At 37.6% G+C, this 23987-nt stretch overlaps 1 protein-coding gene across 1 annotated transcript in view; it reads left to right on the plus strand.

Annotated features, from left to right (window-relative positions):
- The window catches only part of CPE (carboxypeptidase E), a 53627-nt gene that overhangs the window by 20214 nt on the left and 9426 nt on the right, over positions 1 to 23987 (plus strand). Inside the window, exons 2-5 of the mRNA XM_057419048.1 lie at positions 19223 to 19419; positions 21274 to 21441; positions 22322 to 22439; positions 23454 to 23636. Of these exons, the coding sequence (XP_057275031.1) occupies positions 19223 to 19419; positions 21274 to 21441; positions 22322 to 22439; positions 23454 to 23636 (666 nt within the window). The remainder of the gene's footprint in view (positions 1 to 19222; positions 19420 to 21273; positions 21442 to 22321; positions 22440 to 23453; positions 23637 to 23987) is intronic.

A 23987-nucleotide genomic window follows, 5' to 3' on the forward strand; every position in this document is an offset into this window, starting at 1 on the left:
TGGTATTACTGTTTTTACATATTCATTAATATTTTTGTGTGAAATAATGTCCCTAGCTGGTATCACAAAGATGATGATGAATGTTCACATCGTCTTGTTGACTCCACTGTGGGTTTTTTTAACATTCTTTTAAAATGCATATTTTTCACATTCCCCTAATTAAAATAAATACTAAAGTAGTCAAGCTGAATATAATTATACTCACTATTATTTAGTTCATGCTTTCTTTCTTCAAGGAAAACTTTGGAAATTAGTATAAAACTTCACTACAATTTTAAAGGTTTTTCTTTCTTCCTTCCTTCTTTACATTGTCATTATGTTATTTTTCTTAATCAGAGCTCTTGAAGGAAATCCCTGACCTTTTGATTTTCCCATGTAAGTGCTGAACTGCATTTGATATGTCAACTCATAAAGTTGTCATAATGTCATGACTATGGTTTCAAACCTGTGTCTCTGTGGGGTTTCCTCAGGAACACGGAATTATAAGCAGTGTTTGTAGATAGATTAAATGGAATTACATTTCACTGATAAGTGGAATGTAAACAATGAATTAAGAAGTGTTTTTAGTTAATTATGGAGGGTGGGGGTGGGGTGGAACCAGATGACCTTAAGGTCCTTTCCAACCTAAACTATCCTATAATTCTGTGATTATCATTTTTAGAATGGTCAAAAGAGAAAGAACTGGGCAAAAGTCTTCATAATTCTAGTAAGAGTGATATCACAGTTTATTTTTTTTTATTAACTTGACTTTAGAGAGTGATCTGTAATTGCAAAATAATTTTAGTCCCTATTATGGACCAAAACATAACTATTTAGAGTACTGTTTCCTTAATTTGAGTTTATTCTATTAATAATAAATATGAATGCATTGTTCTTGCGTTGTAAAATCAACACAACAGTGGAAAAATGAACTGGCTTTTGTACAAACAGTTATTCACTGCACAGCTGCTTAAGTGAAAGTGGTAATTGGTTGCAAGACTCTTTTCAGGGCAAGAACACTGTGATAGTGGACATAATGTGAAAATGCAAGACAGGAAGGTTATGAATGGTTCACAATGAGCAGTGTGTGATTTCAAAGCACCAAGCTTGTAGGGGTAGCAGCTAGAAGAATTTCACCTTTTGACACATGCATTGGGACACTGCGTGTCCCATCATTATCCCGATACATGTGATATTCCATCAGTTCCCAGCACTTGAAAAAAAACACAGAACAACCATGGTCCTCTGGGAGGCAAACCACTAATTTTACTTTACCACTTTGCCAAACCCATAAATAGAAAAAATGCAAATATATTAGTTTGGCAGTAATTTAGGAGACTTAGCTGCTGCTGTCTTGGGTGTCCAACAGATCTCCAGTGAATAGATGATAATTACTGCGCCAAATGGAATATTTTTCAGGGTGGATGAACAGAAACCAAAGGGTAAAGATCAGGATTAAGCTGTGGTGAGGTCACATACAGAAACTATTTGTCAGTGTGGAATACTACTTCATCAGAAAGAAAGTAATAAACTGTTTAAATTTAGTGAGGAGATGGTTTATTGGGAAAAAGGTGAAAACATGAAATAAGAAAATAGTCTGGTAAAAGAGACAAAAAAAATCTAGTAATATTCATGTCAGGAAATTAAATTATGAGAACAAATATGAGCAAATTCCCAGAAGCATTCTCTCCCTGCTTGTCCTTAGGCCAGTGCTGTTGGTCTTGTTAGGTCTATGGCATAAGAAGCCACGATGTCACTGAGCCTGAGTGTGGCACTTGGACAGGCCCAGCCAATGTCCCATCTCCAGGAACGTGCAACGCTGAGGGACTGCTTATTAGAGGGCCATGTGTCTGAGTTGCTCAGCACCTAACATCTCTGTTTCTCTGGCTCTGGAAGGGAGCCCCATTTGGGCACTTGCTGCTGGGTTTGCACCTTCTGCCTTTTGTACTAACTCTCTTTTGAGCCCCATGCGGTGTAACTTCCTTCTCCCCCTCCTCTACTTTAGAAGACCTTCAATTTCTTCAAAGTATTTCTTTGCTGTTCTCAACATCAGCTTGAATAATGGAATAGCCTTCTGCGTAGGTGACTGAATTTCAAAGTGCTGTTTTCCAGCTGCTGAGATGTGAGACTACCCCCTTTGTTCACTTACAAGCCTTGTGGCAGAGCTGAACTCATGCCTTTCAGAGGCTGTTATAGTGTGTTATTTCTTATTTCATTTTATTGTTTGCCTGGGGTAGCTTATCTTGGTCTTGTATTCTTCTCTGTAATTGCCTTTATTAATTGACCTCTCATGGCAGCTTAGCTTAACTCTTCCTGAAATCTGCAATAACTTCTGAAATATTTTGACTTAGTGGAAAAAGTCCAGTGTGATTATCTTCTGCATTGTATTTTAAACTCAGGAAATCCTGGCCTCCCATTCCCCAGAATGAAGGACATGTAATTGCTAAAGGAGTGCAGCAGCATTTGTGTTTCCACAGTGATTTCCAGGGGAAAATCTTAGCATGTATTACTTATTTTCTTCATTTTAAGAACTTTTTAGAAGTGTTTTCTTGCTTCTCCTCCAAGTTAGTAGTTTAAATATGCCTCTCTTTGCCTTCCATTTCTAACATTCTGTAAAAGGTAAGATAGAAAACTACAAGTGTTTCTAAAGGAAGATGAGTGCTTGGAAGTTCTTGGAAGAAATATACTTTGTCTTAATGCAATTCTCTATATATGTATTTCATATATATCCAAAATGGTTGATGAAAATAATGGTAATACCATAGCCTTACAATTTTTAAAGGAGGAAAAAGCATGTTTTTCTATACCTACTTCAAGCCCATTATGATGTGAAATTAAATTTGTGTGCACTGTGGTGTAAAGTAGGATTTATAGCTATAGGTTTAAACCTTAACAGGATGCTCTTGGCTTGCTGAACTGTCTCGTACTTGCTTCATTGCTTTTTGGATAGTTTCTGCAATGTACAGATCCTGTGGAGAGAATTGAGGGCAAATTAGGCATAGTACATTAAGCATGGTGATAAGAAGTCATAGATTCTTTTCCTACTGTCTGAATCTTTGTTTTTCTAGTAGGTAACCATATATTCTGTCTTCTTACTGCTGTATTTCAGTGTTCATTACTCTAAAAAAAATGAAGGTATAGTGCAATTCCTTCTGAAGGCAATTGAAGTGCCCCATGTAACCTGGAATAGAATAGATCTCAAATCCCATACCTAGCAGGGGTACACAGTTGTCAGGGTATTAAATGCCTGTTGATAGTATGACAGTGTAATGAATTGAACAGGCCCTCTTAAGAAGAAACGGAGCTCAGCTTGGTCTGCTACCAAGTATTCTGCTTCTAGAATAATTCTGTGAAATTACCTACACAGGGTTTGTGTAAGGAAAAAATAGCATTAGCAATTTGTGCCAGCAAAATGTGGCAGGTTCAGCATCCACTATTCTCAGGCATGAAACACTGATGCCAAAGTAAAATCTGAATCTCCTGTATTTGACAAAAGAATACATCTAGCATAGAAAATGCGCTCTGAGGGGAATCTGTCTTGCCTCTTCAGCGCTCTGAAACGTAGTGTCATTGAAAACAGTGTATCTTCAGAGTGAATTATTTATGGAAGGCACATATGTGTTACATGGGTGCTCATTAGACCAGTAGGGTACTGCTTCTGCGGATTGCTGCCACTCACATTCAGCTGTGTCCATCATTTTTACACCTATTATTCCTTTATAGCTAATAACAAATTGCAGTCAGATCTTGGAGTAATAGAGCAATCCCATATCACAAAACAGAAAGAGTGAAAACACCACACTAAGCCATAACAAAAACTGCAGCCTGGCAAAATTCTAAAGAGCAAAATCCTCTTTCTATAGGAAATAATATAGCTAGCACCACATGTAATGAGGAAAACAAAAAAGTAAGCAAAAGGTTTTGGTTGGAAGAGACCTTAAAGATCATCTAGGTCCAACCCCCCCCCCTGCCATGGGCAGGGCAGCTTCCACTAGACCTGGTTACTCAAAGCCCCATCACGCCTAGCCTTGAACACTTCCAGTGATGGGGCAGCCACAGCTTCTCTGGGCTGTCTCACCACCCTCACAGTGAAGAACTTCTTCCTTATATCAAATCTAAATCTGCCCTCTTTCACTTTAAATCAGTCCCCCTTGTCCTATTGCTACTTGCTCTTATAAAAAAATCAGTCATGTATGAATATTCATGGGATTTAAGTGAAACTACACATGAAGTGCATAATGAAAACACAGTCTCTTTAGTTTTGTCTAATTTATGTGAAAAAATGTTATAGTCACTAGGCATGGCATTATTTTTCACAAGACTTGTGTTTTTCTTAGTAGGTGTATTTCTGTAGGTATAATCCTGATTCAGCAATCCCAAAATAAAACAATAAAATAGCAGATTTCCTTCCTTCATTTAACTAGAAGCATATAGCTGTATAGCCCAATGATAACCAAATAGCAGTTGAAGATCACATACCATCCTTCTTTCTTTCATGAGCATCAATGCGGTACAGAATTGACATCTATTAGGGCATTTTTGCAGTGAAAATCCATGAGAAAAGAGCTATTCAGTACAGCTGCCCAGTCTTGCAAAAAATGTTATAACACCACTCTTAAAGTTTTGTTTAGTGGAAACATATTAACAATTGCAGTGTAATGGCAAGTGAGTGCTTGAGTCAATATTCACTTGCTTTTATACTAGTTGTGCAGTGAGCTTTCATTTTGTACAGTCTCATTTCTCTTACACAAACCTGTCAGTTTCTTCATTTTGTTATTACATAGGGAAATGAACTTTTCTTTAAGAAAAAATGTACTCATATTTAGTTTCCTGCTTGAGCTAAATGTTGCTTATTCTGCCTGTTGGAACTAGATGATCTTAAGGTCCTTTCCAACTCTAACTATTCTATGATTCTATTTTGTAGGTTTCTTTCAGTCCAGATGCTTGGAGCATCTTTTAGGGTTGATACTCTATTTTGCTGGTGTTAAGACATTAACTGCTAAAATATTAGTAAATGTTAAAATATTAATTTGTACTTCTGAGTCATTAATGGTCACTTCTGCTGCCCCCTTAGCAAACCTTCAAACTACATTCTTTGCATTTGCTCCTGTGGTGACATCCGCGATAGCAAAAAAGTTCTCCGCAACAGTGTCAGAGGCCATGATTTGATGACCTTTTTCAAATCTCTCCATAATATTTACTTTTGTCACTGCAGTTTCTAATGATAAGGGAGGAAAAGGGGTTAATGAGGTCTATGGTAAGCTCATCACCTGCCTGGTGCTTGCCATATGCTTCTATTCTCTTTTCTTTTGCTTAGCTTGCGCCTTCTCGTGGAGCATTTGCTATCTTTGTTTGTTCAGTGGCAGCACAGTTGTGTTTGTCCTGTCATGGAAACTGTTCAGGATTAGTGATAACAGCATTAATCCTCATATGGAAAGTCTCGCACTGCTGGAGTGGCAGCTTTGAGTAACCCTTGCTTAAGATCCCTTGCATTGTGACTATCCCTTGTAATCGTGCTTGTGTATATGTTGGGAAAGAGGGCTGTTGGCTCTGACAGTTTTATAAAAATGCTTGTTGTTAAGTGATCAGTTCTGTAAACTGTACAGATTTACCCATATTTCTGTTTAAGACTCAAGCCACTCAACATTGACAAGCAATATAAAGTAGGAATCTGTCTTTTTCTGGGGAAAAAAGAGTTGGACTATTTTTTCCTGGTTGAAAAGAGCTGTAAGCCAAAGCATGAACTGCTCATAACTGGTGTAAATAATGCCTAGCTCAGAAAGCCTGATAAATTGTGGTACACAGTGTTATGTTTTAGCTTGACAGTCCGTAAGTTATGACAGAACATCATCTTGATGGAAGTCTAGAAGCTGTTCCTAATAGGGAACTTACGGTTCCTGAAATTATAGTTTTTTTTCTTTTGGTTTGGGTTTCGTTGGTTTGTTTTTTCTTCTTGTCATAAAAGACTTCGGTTTGCCCTTATATCCTGCTTTGCTTGACATGTTGAGTTGATTATTTGGATCTATCACGGGGCTTCTGAATAGTGTGGGATGTGGTAACAGCATTGTTCCCAGCGTGAAATATTTTATGAACAAACCTCGGGTTCGAGTTTGTTGCTTTCATGGGGTTGCAGCAGTAGGCTACTGTGTCCGGTGAGGGAAATCAAGATTACCCTGAGAGCCTAGCATACATTTGTTCCCATCATAGCCTTATTGCCAAGGGCTGCTTTGTTTTCCCTCTGTGAAAAAAATGTCATTCTCTAACACCAAAGAGTTTGAAATAGTTGTCTTAGCATAACAGAAATATAATATAGATATAATTTTACTTTCTATCTGCCTTTTTAAGCAAAATAAGAGAAAAAAGGTTTACTGTTGTACTAACCTTGGTGTGCTTTTCTACAGTTGGTTGCCAGATAGGAGTCTGCACAGTAAACAGTTAAGCACCAACACCTCACTACAACCGTGCTTTATACACACCTTTTCTAATAGCTTTTCAGGTAGTGTCATGATCCTAAATTTCATACTGCCTGCTGCAAGATGGAATTCTTGAGCTTGTATAAATCTGTTGGTACATACCTAATTTGAAGAGGAGGCCTCAATGAAAGCAAGCCACTTGGAGAATTTTGACATGAAAAGTTCATTTGTTTTCTAGCTTCCACAACTGCAAAGAAAATATCTTTGCAAAAAAATGTCTTAAGAGCACCTATATTTTTTTAACCCCCAGATAATTTATTAATAGGTGAAAAGCTTTTGCTTTAAAAAAAAAGAAGGAAAAAATAAAAGCTAAATGTGGACAGAAAGCAAATACGGAAAAATTGCATCTACAAAGAAATTTTTCCTTTTTCCTTATTCTGGCAAACTTTTGAGCATATACCTTCCAGACTAACGCCTCTGATGCTAATATGCTGTAAGTAAGCATATACTTCATATATAGTTAAAGTCCTAAATAAAGGGAAAAGATGATAAAATTGGGCTCCCAAGGGATTTTCAATGGTAGGTTTTGCTACTGGTGAAGTTAAAAGGGAAGATGTCTTTATTTTATAAATATAGAAATCCTTATGGTTAGAAGAGCTGTATCATGTCAAGTATCACTGTGATGTTTTGGGGAGAAAAGTATTGTTCCTACCTGATTGTTTAGTATCCTGTCTTGGTGAGTATTATCTGCTGGCTGCTCTCTCTCAGATGTGTTGCCTTTTGTTAGGTACAGTCTTAAATAGGCAATATGATAATCAGCCCCTTTGCTTTCCTGTTTCTGTGTTCCTATAACCTGAACATAATTTTTTAGATTATTTTACTTTTTGTAATTAGCCTTTCTTTCTTTATAGCTTAGCAGACCACTGGAAAAAATACACTAAAACATGCTTTTGGCAGTCATCACACTGTGATCGTGAAAGTTAAACCGATAAATACATGTAAAATGCATTTAAATAAAGAAGTAGAAATACATATAAAATGAAGTAATAGAAAATATGGCAAAGACTGGATAGCTAATATTTTATGAAACAATCCAAGCAGCTTTAAGTTTGTATTTAAATGTGAAAATAGAATAATTTGATAAAAAAGGCTCTTCCTTCAAATTGTTTGATTAAATAAGAAAACTACTGAATCAGGCTAATATAGACAGGGAATTCCAGGTCACTTTCTAAAGGGTTCAGTTTCTTTCTCCCTTGAAATCATACGGGTTTGATTTTGTTTGGGAACTGTGCCAAATCTGTCTTCTCATCCGATTTTGAATATCTGCCAGTGCAATTTCTTTAATTAAAATTAGAATCATGCTTTAGATCTAAGAAGATGTTAGCAAACAGAAATGGGAAAAATATTTTCATGACCTGGGGCTGACCTCCTAGGTGTCCGAGTCTCTTAATGAGGGGTGTTGGTTTGGGTCTGTAGGATGTACATGTCCACATGCGCACACAGTAGTAGGAAAGTACTTATATGCATCCAGAAAAGATTTTGCATCCACACTAGTTAGTACTGTTCCTTAGTTGTTTGTTGAATTACTGTCCTTGAATTAAGAGCTCATCAAATGCACATTGGATCAGGCACCACGTCATCTTCCTATTCAATTGGAATAATTATTTCCTAGATTCCCTTTCATCTTCATTAGAGAATTTTTTCTTTCCAAAAAGCCTCAGATGTCTGAAACTTCAAAGAGAAAATATTGTTGTAGGGCTTCTCAGGAAATGCCTTTTGGCTGCATTATGCTCTCCTCTGTGGGCTGGCTAGTTAGCTACTTCATGGAGTCTCTAGCCATGAAGAATAACAGTATGTATGAAAAAAGTAATATCAATCATTTGTTAATAAAGGTACCAAATGCATGAAGCAAGCTTTTTTTAAAGTGACAGACTGTATTATACCTCTTCATTGTACCTTGCCAGCCTTCTACACCTGCATAAAATGGAGATAAAAGGCAATACATCTGGAAGATAGGGCAAAGTTTTTCTCCCTTTCACTGCTTTAATATTGGTCTGAATTACAGAAGTACGGCAAAATATTTCAGCTCCTAGTATTTTATTACACGTAATGAAAAATATAAATGACTACACAGGATTCATGGTGAATACACTCAGACTGATGCCAGATACCACTGGTACGAGTAACAAAAGACCTTTGGACTCTTACTGGAGGAATCCAAGGAATTCACCTTTGGATAACATATACATTTTCACTAACATGATGTTTCCTCCTGCACTGGTGGGAAGGAGCTTGTCTGATGTGCTGCTAGTAACATGAAAGAGAAATAAGTTTCAAGTGAGATGAAAGGGATCACAAAAGATAGATTTGCTGTAACTTTTTGTATTGCTCAGAAGAAGCGATAATTAGACATTGCTAGGAAGAGCTACTTGCTTTCTGATCCTGCTGGTCATTGCACTTTAATGGGGTATACCAGAAGCACGGTGGGTGTAATTGTAGAAAATGGCTATTTTTCACCCTTTTGTGAGGAATGTGCCTTGTTGCTTTGAACTAACTTTTCTGCTTGCACTTAGAATGAACCCCAGGTAGGTTCATTATACATCAATCAAATAGCGCAAAGCTCTATTGCTATACATAGTGCTCATTATAAAATAAACACTTAGTTGCTCAGCCGTTGGTTCACTGCTCTTATAGATCATGTTCAGGGACAGGATTGCAATTTCTGTTGTCTTTGACTGTAGACCGCATGGACAACAGGTACCTCTCTCCTTTCTCCTAAAGCAGAGATTTCTATTACTCTTTAGAGAGAAAATGCAGTGGAAGCTCTAAGGAAAGCTGAGAAGATACCAAGCTTTTGTATTTGTTCCCTATATGAGGAAATAATCTGTCTGGTTTTAGGACACTAGGATATGAGGCCCTGAGCAAACTGAAAAGCCATTACGGATTGTTAAACATTTGTTTCTATGTTATAGAGGCTGTTCTGTATCTCACAGCTATACAGCTATGCTGTGGCTTGCAGGGCTGGAGTCAGTATCCGTATGAGATTTTTTGTTTGGAGCTGCCTCATCTAAAGGCAAAACATCTCTTGAATGCCTTCCGGATTCACTCCCGTCTGCTGTTGAGACAAAGGATTTGTCTGCTTCGGTCATTTCCATAATTATTCTCGAGTCAACAAGCTGTTAAATGATTCAGTTCTTCCTCTTACGCACCAAGCTTGATTTTATTTGCCTCTGCACCAGTTTAGCTTCCTCTCCTTATACTGTGTTGCTAGGAATCATCAACTTATTTATTTATTTTAAATGTTTAAGATGATGGGGAGGGGGGCGGGCATTTTCTAAAGGGTACCTATATTTCAAACATATGTGAATGTGAAGGGATAGACCCCCTCCAAACACCCAGGCTTGCATTTCTACCTACACGGACTATAAATAAATCACTAAGGTACAATACCAATTTTAAATAAAATTTTACATATCACTGAAAACTTCTGAAGGTAAGTGTTCCTGTGCTTGGGGGTGTAGTGTTGCACTACCAATCTTGATCATTCTACCCACTTTCACCGTTTTCTTCTGCATCATGCTGACCTAACTATTGCTATCTCAAGAACAAGTACAATCAAGATTTACTGCTGGTTATCACATAGCATTTATATCTTAAATGCAGCAACTTGAGAGAGTATTAACTGCTAAAATCAGGCTGGAGGTGAAGTACAACAGAAGAACAGATCTCAATAAGCTATTTTTTCATCAGGGTTTCACGAAGTTTGCCAGGCTTTTAAACCTACAATGCAGCTGCAGTTTTTTCTGCAACTCCCCCAACTTCTAAATGCTGAAATTATTTTTTCTAGTTGGTTTTGTTTTGTTTTTTTTTAACTATTTATACCAAAAAGGTGATGCTGGTATAGTACTGGGGCTAAAAGAAGCTATTTGGGTATTTGTCAGTTTCTGAGGATATTGACATAAATCAGGTCATTTATGTTCTGACCTAAATGGTGTCCTTTGTTAGTCATCATAAGTCAATATTCATTATGTTTTTTTTTTTTTTTTTTTTTTTTTTACCAAAGGAGCAAGGTAACAGCTTAATTTGTTAATTAGCTTTTGCACTCTGCTTATGTTTTTTCTTATGTAATTTATTTTAAAAGGGCATTTTATAACACTTTGAAATCCATGGAAAATAATCTTAGATGCTAAGATCAATAAATATTAGGGCTCATCTAAGCAAAAGAATCTAAATAAATATGCCAGTGCAAAAGAAATTCTGTAACATGCTGTCTACACAAGGGACTTGTTACAGATGTACGTTTGTAGGGAGATTTTATCCATCTCCATCTGTTAGCAATGACCAATATACTTCAGCGTCATCTGTCTGAATCACAGATCTGCAGCCCACAGTGTTTTCTCATACAGTGTGAGATTGTGACTAAACAGGTGTGGAATAAAACAATGCTCCAGTTACCAATAAGGGAGCATGAAGTATGTGTAGCCTTGGTGAAGTAACAAGTGCCATTGTCATGCCTCAGAAAGACTCCTGGAAATCGAGGGAGGAAGTCTGGGGACTTACTACTAGTTATTCCTAGACCCTTCAGTACAGAAAGAGTATTTCCCAAGGAGCCAGAACATCCTTGTGATGGGAATTGTAATCCCTTTCATTCAAATAGCTCCCCTCTATGGAGGAAAAAATGAAGAGTTTTGCTAGGTGAAGATTAACTCTGTGAGTGCGCTTCCATTGCACACACTGGTGCAGCCTAGGGCCCAAGGTAGTGCAGCCCCAAAAGCTACCCTAGCTTGATTTCCTCTTGAAACATGGCCTTGCAGTGAGCACTTGGTGCGCAGTGCTACAGAGTAGAAACTGTAGCCTGACTTCACTCCCTCAGCCTTTTTAGTATTTGCTTTGTGCCCTGGGCACTGCTGGGGAAATCACAGTGAACATCATTTCCAGCTTGGAAATAGTCCCTGAGCAAGCTCATGTCTCTGCTCTTGTGCTCTTGGCCACCCATTTAGCAGAGGGAAGCCACATGACAATGTCAAATTGAGCATGTGTAACTTATTGGAAAAGAATTAGCTTTTCATTGACTTTTTGTTTGTTTCCAGTAAAAAGAAAGAGCTTACTTCTCTTTTTTCACCTTAGTTGTCCAGCATTTCTGCCTACCCTGTTTGACTTTAGAGTCTTGGATCTGGATATAAATGGGTTATTTCTGACTTTTATTTCTTCTCTTCAAGAAATTAGTATGAGGAAAAGCAGAACCCAAACGTGTCTCCTGCTGGCAGCAGGCATTTGAACTAGTTTAGTTTGAAATTTTCCATATAATTGTTGCATGCAAAAGGAATAAGATAGATGAGTTTAGTCCTTTTGAAGTGCTCTGATGGTTGGCAAGAACTTCCATAGTTGAAGTGAAAAAGCTGATTCTAGAGTTTGCTGAAGAGAGAAAGCTTGTTAAGTGAACTTGATGACGAACCATCATAAATACGTATCTAAATTATGTATCAACTTTCCATTCATTAGAAGGTCTACTTGATATATTGAAGGATTAAAGAAAAAAATATCTTTGCTCTATATGCCAACAAAAACTTGAGTGATACAGTGAGTGCCTTTGAAATGAAAATTCACTTGGTTGCACAGGGTTATAAATGGAAAATCTCCCACTCTTACTGAGCATAGTGGAAAAGATGAATTAAATCACAGCGGACATAGAGTCGCTCATGACATCTCTGTACTGTCAGTGTCATTCACAAAGACCCCCAGGGTATGTTTTGGTCTGTTTTTTTTTTTCTAGCAGTGAGAGAAAAATTGGGAGGTGAAAAAACTGTACCCGTCTTGTACTCTGCCACAGGCTGGTAAGGGTGGTTGTGGTGGGTTGACCCTGGCTGGACACAAGGTGCCCACTGAAGTCACTGTCACTCCTCTGCTCAGTAGGACAAGGGAGAGAAAATATAACAAAAGGCTTATGAGTGGAGATAAGGACAGGGAGAGATCACTCACCAGTTACCGTCACAGGCAGAACAGACTCGACTTGGAGTAATTATTTTATTACCAATAATGAGAAATAAAACCAAATCTTAAAACATCTTCACCCCCACCCCTCCCTTCTTCTCAGGATCCACTTCTGATTACCTCCTGCTAGCCAACAGCACAGTGAAACAGGGAATGGTGGTCGTGGTCAGTTCATCACACATGGTCTCTGCTACTTCTTCCTTCTCAGGGGGAGGACTCCTCACACTCTTCCCCTGCTCCAACGTGGGGTCCTTCTTCCCACAAGCCTTCATGAATTTCTCCAACGTGGATCCTTCCCATGGGCTGCAGCTCTTCACAAACTGCTTCAGCGTGGGTCCCTTCCACAGGGTGCAGTCCTTCAGGAACAGATCCTGCAGGGTCACAAGTGCTGCAGCAAACCTGCTTCAGTGTGTGCCCCTTTCTCCATGGGGTCACAGGTCCTACCAGGGCCCTGCTCCACTGTGGAATTCCCACAGGGTCACAGCCTCCTTTGGGGCTCTTTTCCCTGCTCTGACGTTAGATCCTTCATGGGCTGCAGGTGGATATCTGCTCCACAGTGGACCTCCATGGGCTGCAGAGGCACAGCCTGCCCCACCATGGCCTTCACCACAGGAGAATTTCTGCTCTGACACCTGAAGCACCTTGTCCCCTCCTTCTGCTTTGACCTTGCTGTCTGCAGAGCTGTTTCTCTCGCATATTCTCACTTCTCTCTCCAGCTGCAATTGCTCATGCCGAGTAACTCCCCCCCCCCCCCTCTTAAATATGTTAGTCTTAGTACCGTTGCTGATGGGCTTGACCAAAACCTTGCCATGCAAACCCAATACATTGGTTAAGGACAGTTCATTTCATGTTTGGTTTCTTAGTATAGCTGAGCTATACTTGTTGCTGTAATTCTGTAATGAATTCTGTAAATGCAAAGTCCTATTTGGTTTTCCTAGAGCCTGAAAAATGCAACTGGTCATAAAACTAATCTAGTTAATACAGTTGTATATACAGATGGTTATTTGTTACTTTGAAAATTCTGTTTTTTTAAGTCTGCTTTGACCTTCAGAGAGGTTTTTTTAACACTTTACACAAAATGAGAGTTTTGTGCATATTACCTTTCAGTGATTCTTATTAAGTTAAAGGTTTTGATTAAATAACTAAACTTGTTTCGCTTTACAAATGATTTGTTATGATTTAAAGAATCATCATCAATTCAACTGGATAATGCCATCAGCTTCTGCGCAGTAACACAAATCCAGAGGCAAAACCTGTTCTACTCTGGTAAAGCAAGTGGTCTTTAGCTGAAATACTGATCTCTGTGCCACATTGTGCCACGCTTCAGTGCGAGCGCAGGGTATTGTGGAAAGATCAACATAGAGATGTGCCAACAAAGTGTTGTAGGTGGGGATGCAGGAGATGAGCAGATGCTTTGCCCACTTCTCGTAGGAGGCTGTGCCAAGTTCTGTCACTGCAGGGGTGAGAGTGGGCTGTTGGAAACATGAAGAAAGCATCAAGTCACACAGAACTTTTTGGTGGAAATAACTGTCTTGAGCATGAGGTTATCTGTCTGCAGAGCTGAATTTCCAACACAAAGACATATAAGTTCCTAGTTTGAAGTCCAACTGACAGACTTTGTACTTAGTAGAATGGGGATTGCATCTTTGTAGGTGTCAAGGCCAGAAGAAACATAGTTGTTCTTTGTGAACGTTCACTACAAGTTTAATGTGCTGTACAGACTTTGTTGTTAACTTTATTTTTAAGCAGTACTGTACAAATAATTATGAAAATTTCCAGAAAGAGCTTGAGGCCACTCTTGAATCATGGCTGCTCAAAAATGCATGCATTTTTTTGAAGCAGGAGATTGCTGAAAGATCCTTGATTTTCTTCTCCTTGTTTTCTTCTCAGTGTATTTTCTACCAGTTGACAGCAAGAAAGACTGGATTTTTCAAAGGCTTTCAGTGTTGACCTGTTTCTGCTTTCATGTAAGCCATCTGTGAAACTTCCAGTAGTTTCTCTTTCAGCTAGGTTAGACCAGTGATGCATCTTCGTCCTGTCACCCTAAAATTATATAAGGCCTATACAGTACATTGTGGTTCTATGTTTCAATGCCATTTTCACACAAGTTATGGAGATCAACATTTCTGTTGAAATGCTGTTGAGGCAGATTCCAGATGTTTAGTTTACAGGGTGTTAAAATGTATTTTTTTTTAATTTCTTCCCTTTCCTATCTCACCTCCTCATTTATTTTATTCTTTCCCTCTTTCTTCTTTCATATTCAAAGGAGAAACTCATTTTCTTTGGTTTTCCACATAGCTGATCTCCAGAGAATTTCTTTTTAAACTACTAGCAAAAATGTGAAGCATCAGAAAGTCTTCAGTCACATTTAATGAATGAATTTCTTGCCAGCAGGGGTTCTGAGATTTTCCATGCCATTTATCTACAAGAAAAATTTACTTATTGCCATGAAAAATGGCAAGCAACTGTAAATAGTCAAAACCACTTAGTCTATTCCTTCAGGAACATTGTTGGCTTTTCCTTAAAGAAACACAGGAAAGCAGAAGTTTTTAAGGGTATTTGATCCTGATTTGCAGAACGGTTCATTAAGCACTTAAACTTCCCAGTAGTTAATTTTTTTTCTTACATACAGCTTCCATGAGTGAAGTACTGTGCATTTTAAGGTTAACTGCTTGACACTGGACCATGAAAAGTAGCATGACATTATCTTGACTACTAGTATATATGATTAGTAGGTGCTAAACTTTTTGTCCCTATGTTTTAGAAAATTACTGTCTTTACCGCATAAACACAGCCTGACCTGAAAATGGCAGTGGTTTGTCATCTTTAATTGGATGATCTGTCTAGTATTAGTGATGTACATACTGTTCCTAAGAAACTGCAGAAGACCTTAGCTGGCACTAACTACAGAAGCAAATGGTGACATTTCACAATGTTTGTCAGGAACCAGAAAGGCATGACATTTTAAAGTACTTTTTCCTCAATCGTTCATCTGGTTGTAATGAACCACACAGTCCGTCTAAGGGCGATGTAAAAGCCTTCTAAAAGCCATAATGATGCGATGGCTTAGGTTTCACCAGAGTTACTCTGGTATTTATAAACTTGGTTGTTGTGTTTCATTTCTTATGACTTGCCCAGAAAGGTGGTAGCATCCACTATTCATTTGTTATCACATACCTCTGAGCTGAAATTACGTGTAAACATTTGTAAATATCATACATTATTACACAAGACATACTTTTGCTGTTGTGGATGTGATTATCACTTGTCAGTATATATTGTCAGAAAATTAATAAAACTCATTGAATAAGAATTTTAAATATTCAACCAACAGAAATGTTCATTTATGTTTATCATGTCTTGGACCATGGGAATCCATTAAAACAATTTTACTTTTTTGTGTGTGTTTCAATTAAATGAGAAAAGCCAGTTATGTTTCTTCAGTTCTGCAGTGGTACAGAAGTGTTTCTACTGGTTTGAAGAAACTGTTTAAAAGTTCTTCATCAAATTGACATTTACAGTCTTTTTAATAATAAAAAAAATAAATGTAAGGCAATTACAGTGTCAGAATCCTATGAAGGGTGATTAAGGTCTGCATTAAATGGCTCATGTAGAATTAATGGGAAGAGCTGCTCTTCCTCTTGCTAAGTAGCATGCTAGCAACAGGTGGCCAAAGGCTGTTTTTCCAGTGAAGTAGGCCATTTGCCAGAGAAGCCGGAAGCTTGTAGAAATGGTGTGGCAGGAAGTATTCAGTGAACAGACCAGGGAACCCAGAAAGTGTTAAGACTTAAGGACCAGGTGACTGGCATCCTCTGTATTTGAAGTATCTTTGTTAGTGATGCAGTGGAGTAGGAGTTGGTTCCATCAGCAGCCAGAGTTGGCCTGCGATGCAAGGCTGCATTGCAGTCATTCACTGAAGCTCAAGCAGCTGGGCTTGCTTAACTTGGCCAGCAGAGTGGTGGGTGTTTTTCTATTGGCTTCAGCTAGCAGTCTGCCCTCCAGCTTTGGACATTGTCCTGCATAAAGAGATGATTAGGAAAGAAGTTAGGTAAAAGCAACTCAGAAAAAAATGTTTCCAGAGTTGCAGCCTTTACAAGAAAGGCAGAAATAAGGCTTCATTAACTGCAAAGTCATACCAGCAGATAGTAGCCTGTGGAAGATCTCTCAGCTTTTTGCGCACTGTGATGGTAACTAATGACTTTGGCAGAATTATCCCTTTTTTCAGAATCAATCCTCTGACTTTGCCCATGATGAGCAAGGACATCTAATGAGTGAACTGCTAGCTCCTTCACAGCCAGCTTGTAACTGCTGAAATAAACTGTAAAAGTGTAGTTGTTTCTCTTGAAGCAGCTCCAAAGTTTAGATATGAGAAAGTACCATTTTTCCATTGTTCCTTTAGATGTAAATCACACTGACAAAACGATGAAGAGTTTTCCTAAAATTGTCAGATACAGTCTGAAATTCAATATCTTCTGCTATTGAGCAGAAATGCAATATTTCTTTGATTACTGTGCCCACAAGTAAGAAAATGGGCAGGGCTGGGTGGGGGCTGGCAGAGAATAGTTCTCGTGTATGGACTGCACAGCCTTGTTTCTGCAGCCTTAGTATTATTAGGAGATGCAGTTCTTTGCTTCAGAGAAAGGTATAAGAAAATGCCTAGGGTAGCTAAAACATGAATACAGAGTTAAGTTTTGAAGCAGGGTTGTTACTTGGCTCTCTCTTTCCCTTTTCATTAGGCTGCATTTTCATTTAGACCAGTATTTTAGCTTTTGGCTTGCTAGCAGAACTTGGAGTTCTGCTGACACCTTGCTGCCAACTGGATTCTTTGAATACTGGTTTCAGATTCTGTGTTATAAGTAATGTGTTTTTTTTTTTTATCAGTCTAAAAATGGTCATTGTTCCCTTTAACTGAAAATAACTGTCTCTTGTTTAGTGGTGTAGGGAAATGCTGCTTTCCAGTCCAGTTCCTTTGTGCCATAATGGTTGGTGTATTTGACTGTCCTTTTTTATTCTTCCTAAGGAAAATGGGGCTGATATCTTCAATCACTTTTCATAGGAAAAACTTTCTATATTTCCAGTGACTCTTTTTTTTTGCATCTTCCTAAACCCCTTTTATCTTTTAATGCTCATTTGAGATGCATCATTACCACTGAAGGGATGCTGTAGATGAAGCCATACTCTTGGTTCACTATAGAACCCTTCTGTAATTTTTTCCATGAACCCTTCTAAACACTCTTAATGATTCTTTGGGGAGGGGGCTAAGCAATACCCTATGTCAAACATGTGTTTCTATTTCTTAATTTGAACCAGGCCTCAAAAATTAAAGTGGGAGAGAAAAATAGGTGATTAATGCACAGGGCTGGGAATTAGGAGAAATTATTTCTCTTTCAGGCTTCCTTAGTGATGTCCTAGGGAAAACCACAAATACAAAATGCAACCATGTTCATATTTACCACAATAACACATTTACCTGTTAGCTTGTGAGCTCTTTTCCCATAAGTAACATGCCAATATACATATGCATGAGTATTCTAATTATGAATATATGTGATGCATAGTGTTGTGTATTTTATTAAAAAAGATCTATCTATTTTAATGGGATGAAGTTGATTGCATGGTCTGATCACTCTTGATGATTAGACATCTTGCCTTCCCTAGTATTAACAGACAAGAAGAAGCAGTAAATAGGAACTCAATGCCAGAAGAGAAAATGGAGGTTTTTAGTCACAGTGACGGCATTGTGTCTATCAGATAAAATGAAGCTATTTCACTGAAGCCACAAAACTTCTCAACCTATCTGGGAAAAAATTTCAGGGATGAATCTATATGTACAAAGCCATATTAGCTGGAAGGGAAGAAGTTACAGTATTAGCACTCTGCTAGCATCTTACCACCGGATTAAGGTTAACAAGCACAGACTGAAGAGTCGTAAGTAGATATGGCTCTGTGCTTGATTAACAGTTATTTAGGTCTCATTTGTGTAACACTCTTCCTGGCTTCAATTTGTCCCCGCGATAGCGCTAAAGGCTATCATAAAGTGTGTTTAAAACCTAGTCAGAGAATATTATCAGCAAAATGTTTGATTAAAGCTGTAACCGCAGAAAAACTGCATTTAAGAAGGAAAAGGATAAGGAACAACTCAGAAAACAGTATATTCTTTATTGTAGATCCAGGACACTCCTTTTAATCTTGTTCAAGTATTTACATGTATCCTAAAAGTTCTCTGGAATCAGGGCTCAAAATGTAATGTTTTAAAAGGCAAATCCTTCACATCTCTAGAAGACATATTTTGTGTGGTTTTTATGTCCACGGTCATGAGAATGAGACTAATGAGCAACTGGGAAAATTGGTTAACATATTTACATATGTTCTCTCAACATAGAATATATATTGAATGCATATTACACATTGAATATTATATATATTACTAATACAGTATATATAAAATCAACATTAAATATATGCATAAATATTCAATGTATTCCATTAATATACTGGGATATTTATGCATATATTTAATACTGGACTGTTTATTGGAGTGTTAAATGGGAATGGTTAATTGTATGAGTTAAGTTATCGCACTTACTTCACAAGTACTGTATTGCCCTCTGGTATTCTTTCTCTACCTTTGCCAAACAGGTGAATATAAATTACTATTTGTTTCGCCAGAGTTTATTAAAACACTAAATCTACTTTTCTGAAGGAGGTTTGTATCCTCCTGGGGATCCTGTGGCCAGTTGTAGTAACAGTGGTACCCACATCTCGCGTGTGCTGTGTGATCCAGTCAATGGGTAATTTTTATATATTCTTCTAAGACATGTTCTTCCTTCTTCTTGCAGGAGAACCAGAATTTAAATATGTTGGGAATATGCACGGAAATGAAGCTGTCGGGAGGGAGCTGCTCATCTTCCTGGCTCAGTACTTGTGTAATGAATACCAGAAAGGAAATGAAACTATTATCAACTTGATCCATAGTACACGTATCCATATCATGCCATCTTTGAACCCAGATGGCTTTGAGAAGGCAGCATCCCAGGTTTGTAAGGCTACATATATAAGAATTGTTATCAACATCTGTACCAATCTTAGAACATATTAATGAGAATTTAAATTAGCAGTTTTACAGATAACGTGAAATCTTGGTGATCATTGAATGGAACAACATAACTAAGTATTTGCTAATAGAACAGTAGGCTTGTTCTGTTTAACAAGGAGGATTTTATGCTTGGATTTTCAACAAACACCTGACTGTCTTGTGAGTTTACTGTATTTTAAAATACATGATGTTTATGTTTCATGCATATTCTTTCATTGACTGAATTTCTATTCAGTTCATTAACTGAACTGCTTCCTAAACAACTACCTTCTAGTAATACATGATGCTTCAAAAGTGGTAAAAAAGGGAAAGTTGATCTTTCCTTTAAAAAATTCCTCATGTAAATGCACATACATGGATTATTCACACTCATCAGAGCTTGATCCCAAAACAAGTAAACTTTGAGAACCATCTTTTTAACATGAATAACTTTGATTCTAAATTTCAGGCAGGAGGTACTTTAATTGAGATATTTGTCAAGAAAATTTAGCATGTATTTTAGGATGATGACTCAGTCAGGAAACACGCAGTGTGCTTAGTACATACTTAGCAAATAGAGGGCAAATAGGACCCTGTTATATACAGCTTCTAGTGTGTATTGTGTTCTAAACAAAAATGCTTCTTGTTTTACAAGGTGTATTTATTTTTTTCAAGAATATAGAAATGTTGAATCTTTTTATGTGACTACTTATTTATGATTAAATAAGTAAAATCTTATTAAGAACTTTATCAAACTGATACTCGTGAAGTCTTAAAAAACCCACAAAACCAGACCTCTTTTAAGCCATATTTGGTCTTATGTCTCCCTCTCGTGGCAACAAAGCAGAAGCTATCATGAAGTTGGTGCATTATTTTACTTCGAAATCTCTGTAGAGATTCTGTAATAATATTTGAAACTTCTTCTCCTCAGTCAAAGTACACTTGTTTTTACATGGTTGCTTTACAAGTTACATATTGTTTATAATACAGTTTGGTTTAATGCCACTCTTATTCTAACTTACAACTATCTTGATTCTCTACACAGTGTGTGACAGTAGACTCAGTATACCCCAAGATTAAAACCAGTAACCAAACTAAACCTACTTTAAAGTGAACTGAAAGCTTACAGAGACGTTAGGGAAAGCTATGTTCTCTGAAGGCATTTCCTTAACGCAACCCAAAACCATTTTAGAGAATCAACTTAAAGAAAATACTTTGCAAAAAATTGTCATTACAGCTTTCTTCAGTGCTACCGTTCCAGTGAACATACCTGATATTCACCATAAGAATAAAAATCTCTGGTAAATAAAGATTAAAGTACTTCTTTACCCTGAAGCCATTTAGAGAAACTTTGAAATGAGTGAAAATGGTCTTTGTGGCTGGCTGATAAACCTACAGTTGCTCTGAGGCTCACTAAAATTAAGTCTGTAATTCAGGACCATAGGCATGATGCAATGGGGAAAAGCCAGCTCTCAGGGGAAAAACTCAGAAGACACAGAAAAATCTGGTGTTGCTGGTAATTTTGCCCATCTTTAGTCCAGATCTGCCACTATGTGAATGATCCTCTCCCCCAAGACCCTCAGTGAAACAAAGGTTTGTTTTATTCCCACAGACGTCTAGGAAGAAATAGGAATGACTCAGCTCTTGGTGCTTCAGAAGTTTTTACTGTCACATGATCCCTTCTAATTCTTGAGAACATGGGAAATAAACCCATGATTCAAATTTACATGGCTAAATACACCCATTCAAGGCTTGATGTGTAATCTCCTGAATGTACTCATCTCCCTTCTCTTTTTCTTTCTTTTCCTTTTTCAGCCCGGTGAGCTTAAAGACTGGTTTGTTGGTCGAAGCAATGCCCAAGGGATAGATCTCAACCGAAATTTCCCTGATCTTGATAGAATAGTCTATGTTAATGAGAAAGAAGGTGGCCCAAACAACCATCTACTGAAAAACATGAAAAAAGCTGTGGACCAGAATCCTAAAGTAAGTAGGGACTGAATAGTGGATCACTTATATGCCCATCCCTTATGCAAGTAGGCATGTAACCACCTCTAAGAGTTGTGTCTTTATGATTCAAGTTCTAAATACTTTGTTCATTTTTTTTAAATTTATCCATCTGATGCTTCTGAAAAGTTTTGTCAAAATGAATTACTGCAGTACAATCTTTTGATCTATATTGCTTAATTCTTAGAAAATTCCTCACTCAGAACATGTTTTATTTTACGGCCAGAGATTATGCAGCCTTCTCCCTTGATTTGGAGCAATTCTTGCAGATATTCTGCATTTTTACCATTCCCAGAAACTCTTGTGTATTGTGCTTAATTACATCGTTGGCCATATAGTTATCCTCACATACAGCACATGCATTTTTGTTAAGCTTAAGCCTTAAATATGCAAGTGTGTTCCTGGAGGGATTTTTATCTTCTTGTGTTTACCCTCAGAGGAGGTCCTAGAAAATACGGTGTTGTGACTGCAGTACCATAGGTTTGTGGCCTTAATAGCCATATACTGTCTTCAAATTATAAAGTGAAGTAATTTTACTTTCTGTGCAGACAACACACTGCATCCTACCAACTTCTGTTTTGAATTAGTTTATTTTCCTTGGTTCAAAATTCGGTAGATTTTTTAAATTTATTTATTATTTTTAGTAGAAGATTGAGATTGCTTTATTTGTGCTCTCATTCTAAACTAATTTACACCAACTTTAGACATATTAATCTACTTAAATAATTATAAACCTGATGTAAAGGACTGTCAGTTCTCTCTGAAGCCAAAATAAAACTGCTGTTCTTTTAAATGTCTTCACAATATATGTGATAATGATTACCAATTTATAACTGCTGGTAATTCTATATTGTTGTAGCTTGCTCCTGAAACAAAAGGTGTCATTCACTGGATTATGGATATCCCCTTTGTGCTCTCTGCCAATCTTCATGGAGGAGATCTCGTTGCAAACTACCCTTATGATGAGACTCGGAGTGGTATGTAATAGAAGTTAACATGAAATAGTAGGAGATAGAAATTACATTTTACACTTATTTCCCTGCTACCTAAGGTCCCCTTCATAAATATCTTGTCCTTGCATTGTAATGACTTATTTTAACATAGTAATCACATGTTTACAGCTAGTCGCTGTATGAGCATGTTTTCTAGTTGTGAAGATTATAGTTCGCTTTGGTAGAGTTACACCACAAAAATAGTGGAATACCTGAGGGAATCACAGTCCTTCAGATATTTTAATCAAGGCAACTTACCTCTTTAATTAGCTGGGGCTGTTCGTACCCTGTTAGCTGAAGTGAGAGAGATGTGGCTAGGCTGCCTGCATGACCTAAGGTTTCTCTACTTGCACCTTTAAAAAATGATTTTCTGGAAGCAGTGGTGTGTTAATAGAAACAACTACTGTTGTCTCAGCTTTCTCAGTATTGGTCCCATATTAAAAGGATGACATTGTGGCTGAGATGTTCTCATTTAGCACACAGCAATATTAATTTGCTTTTTCTTCTGCTAGAGAATGTGCACATGGTTTAAATGGTCATGATATGATGGTATTGTTTGTGATTGTCTTCCTTCAATCTACTTTCTCACAGTTTACTTGCAAATCCTTTTAATATCAGACTGTAAAGCTCTTTAGGGAGAGACCTTTGTCTGCATACTGTGGTTTTGTTTTTTTTTAATTAAGAAAATATCTAAAGCCTAAAATAGCTTAGATTTTTTTGGTGCATTTTTAAATTAATATTTTCAGAAATATTGACAGATACTAATGGTCACCTTAAGTAATGGGGCAGCCTGCTGCAGGCAGTTGATGAAGTACTGGGGAAATGCTAACATTATTAAGATAATGCTATATTAGTTTGTGATGCTGTAAGACACTTACCCGTGTACAGAGAATTTCCAGGCACAGTCATACAGTGCAGAATTGATAGTCTAGGTTGTGAGACCAGTTGGTATGACTGCCCTTTTAATAATCCCTGTTCCTGAACTTTTTTCTTCCCTAGGCAGTGCTCATGAATACAGCTCCTGCCCTGATGATGCTATTTTCCAAAGCCTGGCTCGCAGTTATTCTTCTTTTAATCCCGCTATGTCTGATCCAAACAGACCACCGTGTCGTAAAAATGACGATGATAGCAGCTTTGTGGATGGAACAACTAATGGTGGTGCATGGTACAGCGTCCCAGGAGGTGAGTCCCACTGTGTGGGGGTTCTGTGTTACTGGTGGTTATTTTAAGCTTGAATTTTCATTGGTTTAATTGTAGTTTGGAATACCACCACCTTATCTAAAAGTTTTTGTCTGGTTAATGCTAAATATAAGGCAGATCATTCACCACAGTACATCTGTAAAATCTCATAAAGCTCGTTGTGATGTCTGTTAAAATATTCCTCTTTCATTGCTTTTTCTACAGTGTTTTGTGCAGTTAGGGTTCAGGTTATTGCAAATTTAATAGTTCTTCAGTGGGCAAGTGATTGCTATGTTATCACATGAGCTTAAGGTTTGTGTGTGGGGTTTTATTGCATTAAAAACTCCCCTAACA

This window comes from Pezoporus wallicus, unplaced genomic scaffold, assembly GCF_028554395.1.
Source record: "Pezoporus wallicus isolate ANWC-B61680 ecotype Strahan unplaced genomic scaffold, APGP_CSIRO_Pwel_v1 contig_2384, whole genome shotgun sequence".
In the NCBI taxonomy this organism is placed as follows: domain Eukaryota; kingdom Metazoa; phylum Chordata; class Aves; order Psittaciformes; family Psittacidae; genus Pezoporus; species Pezoporus wallicus.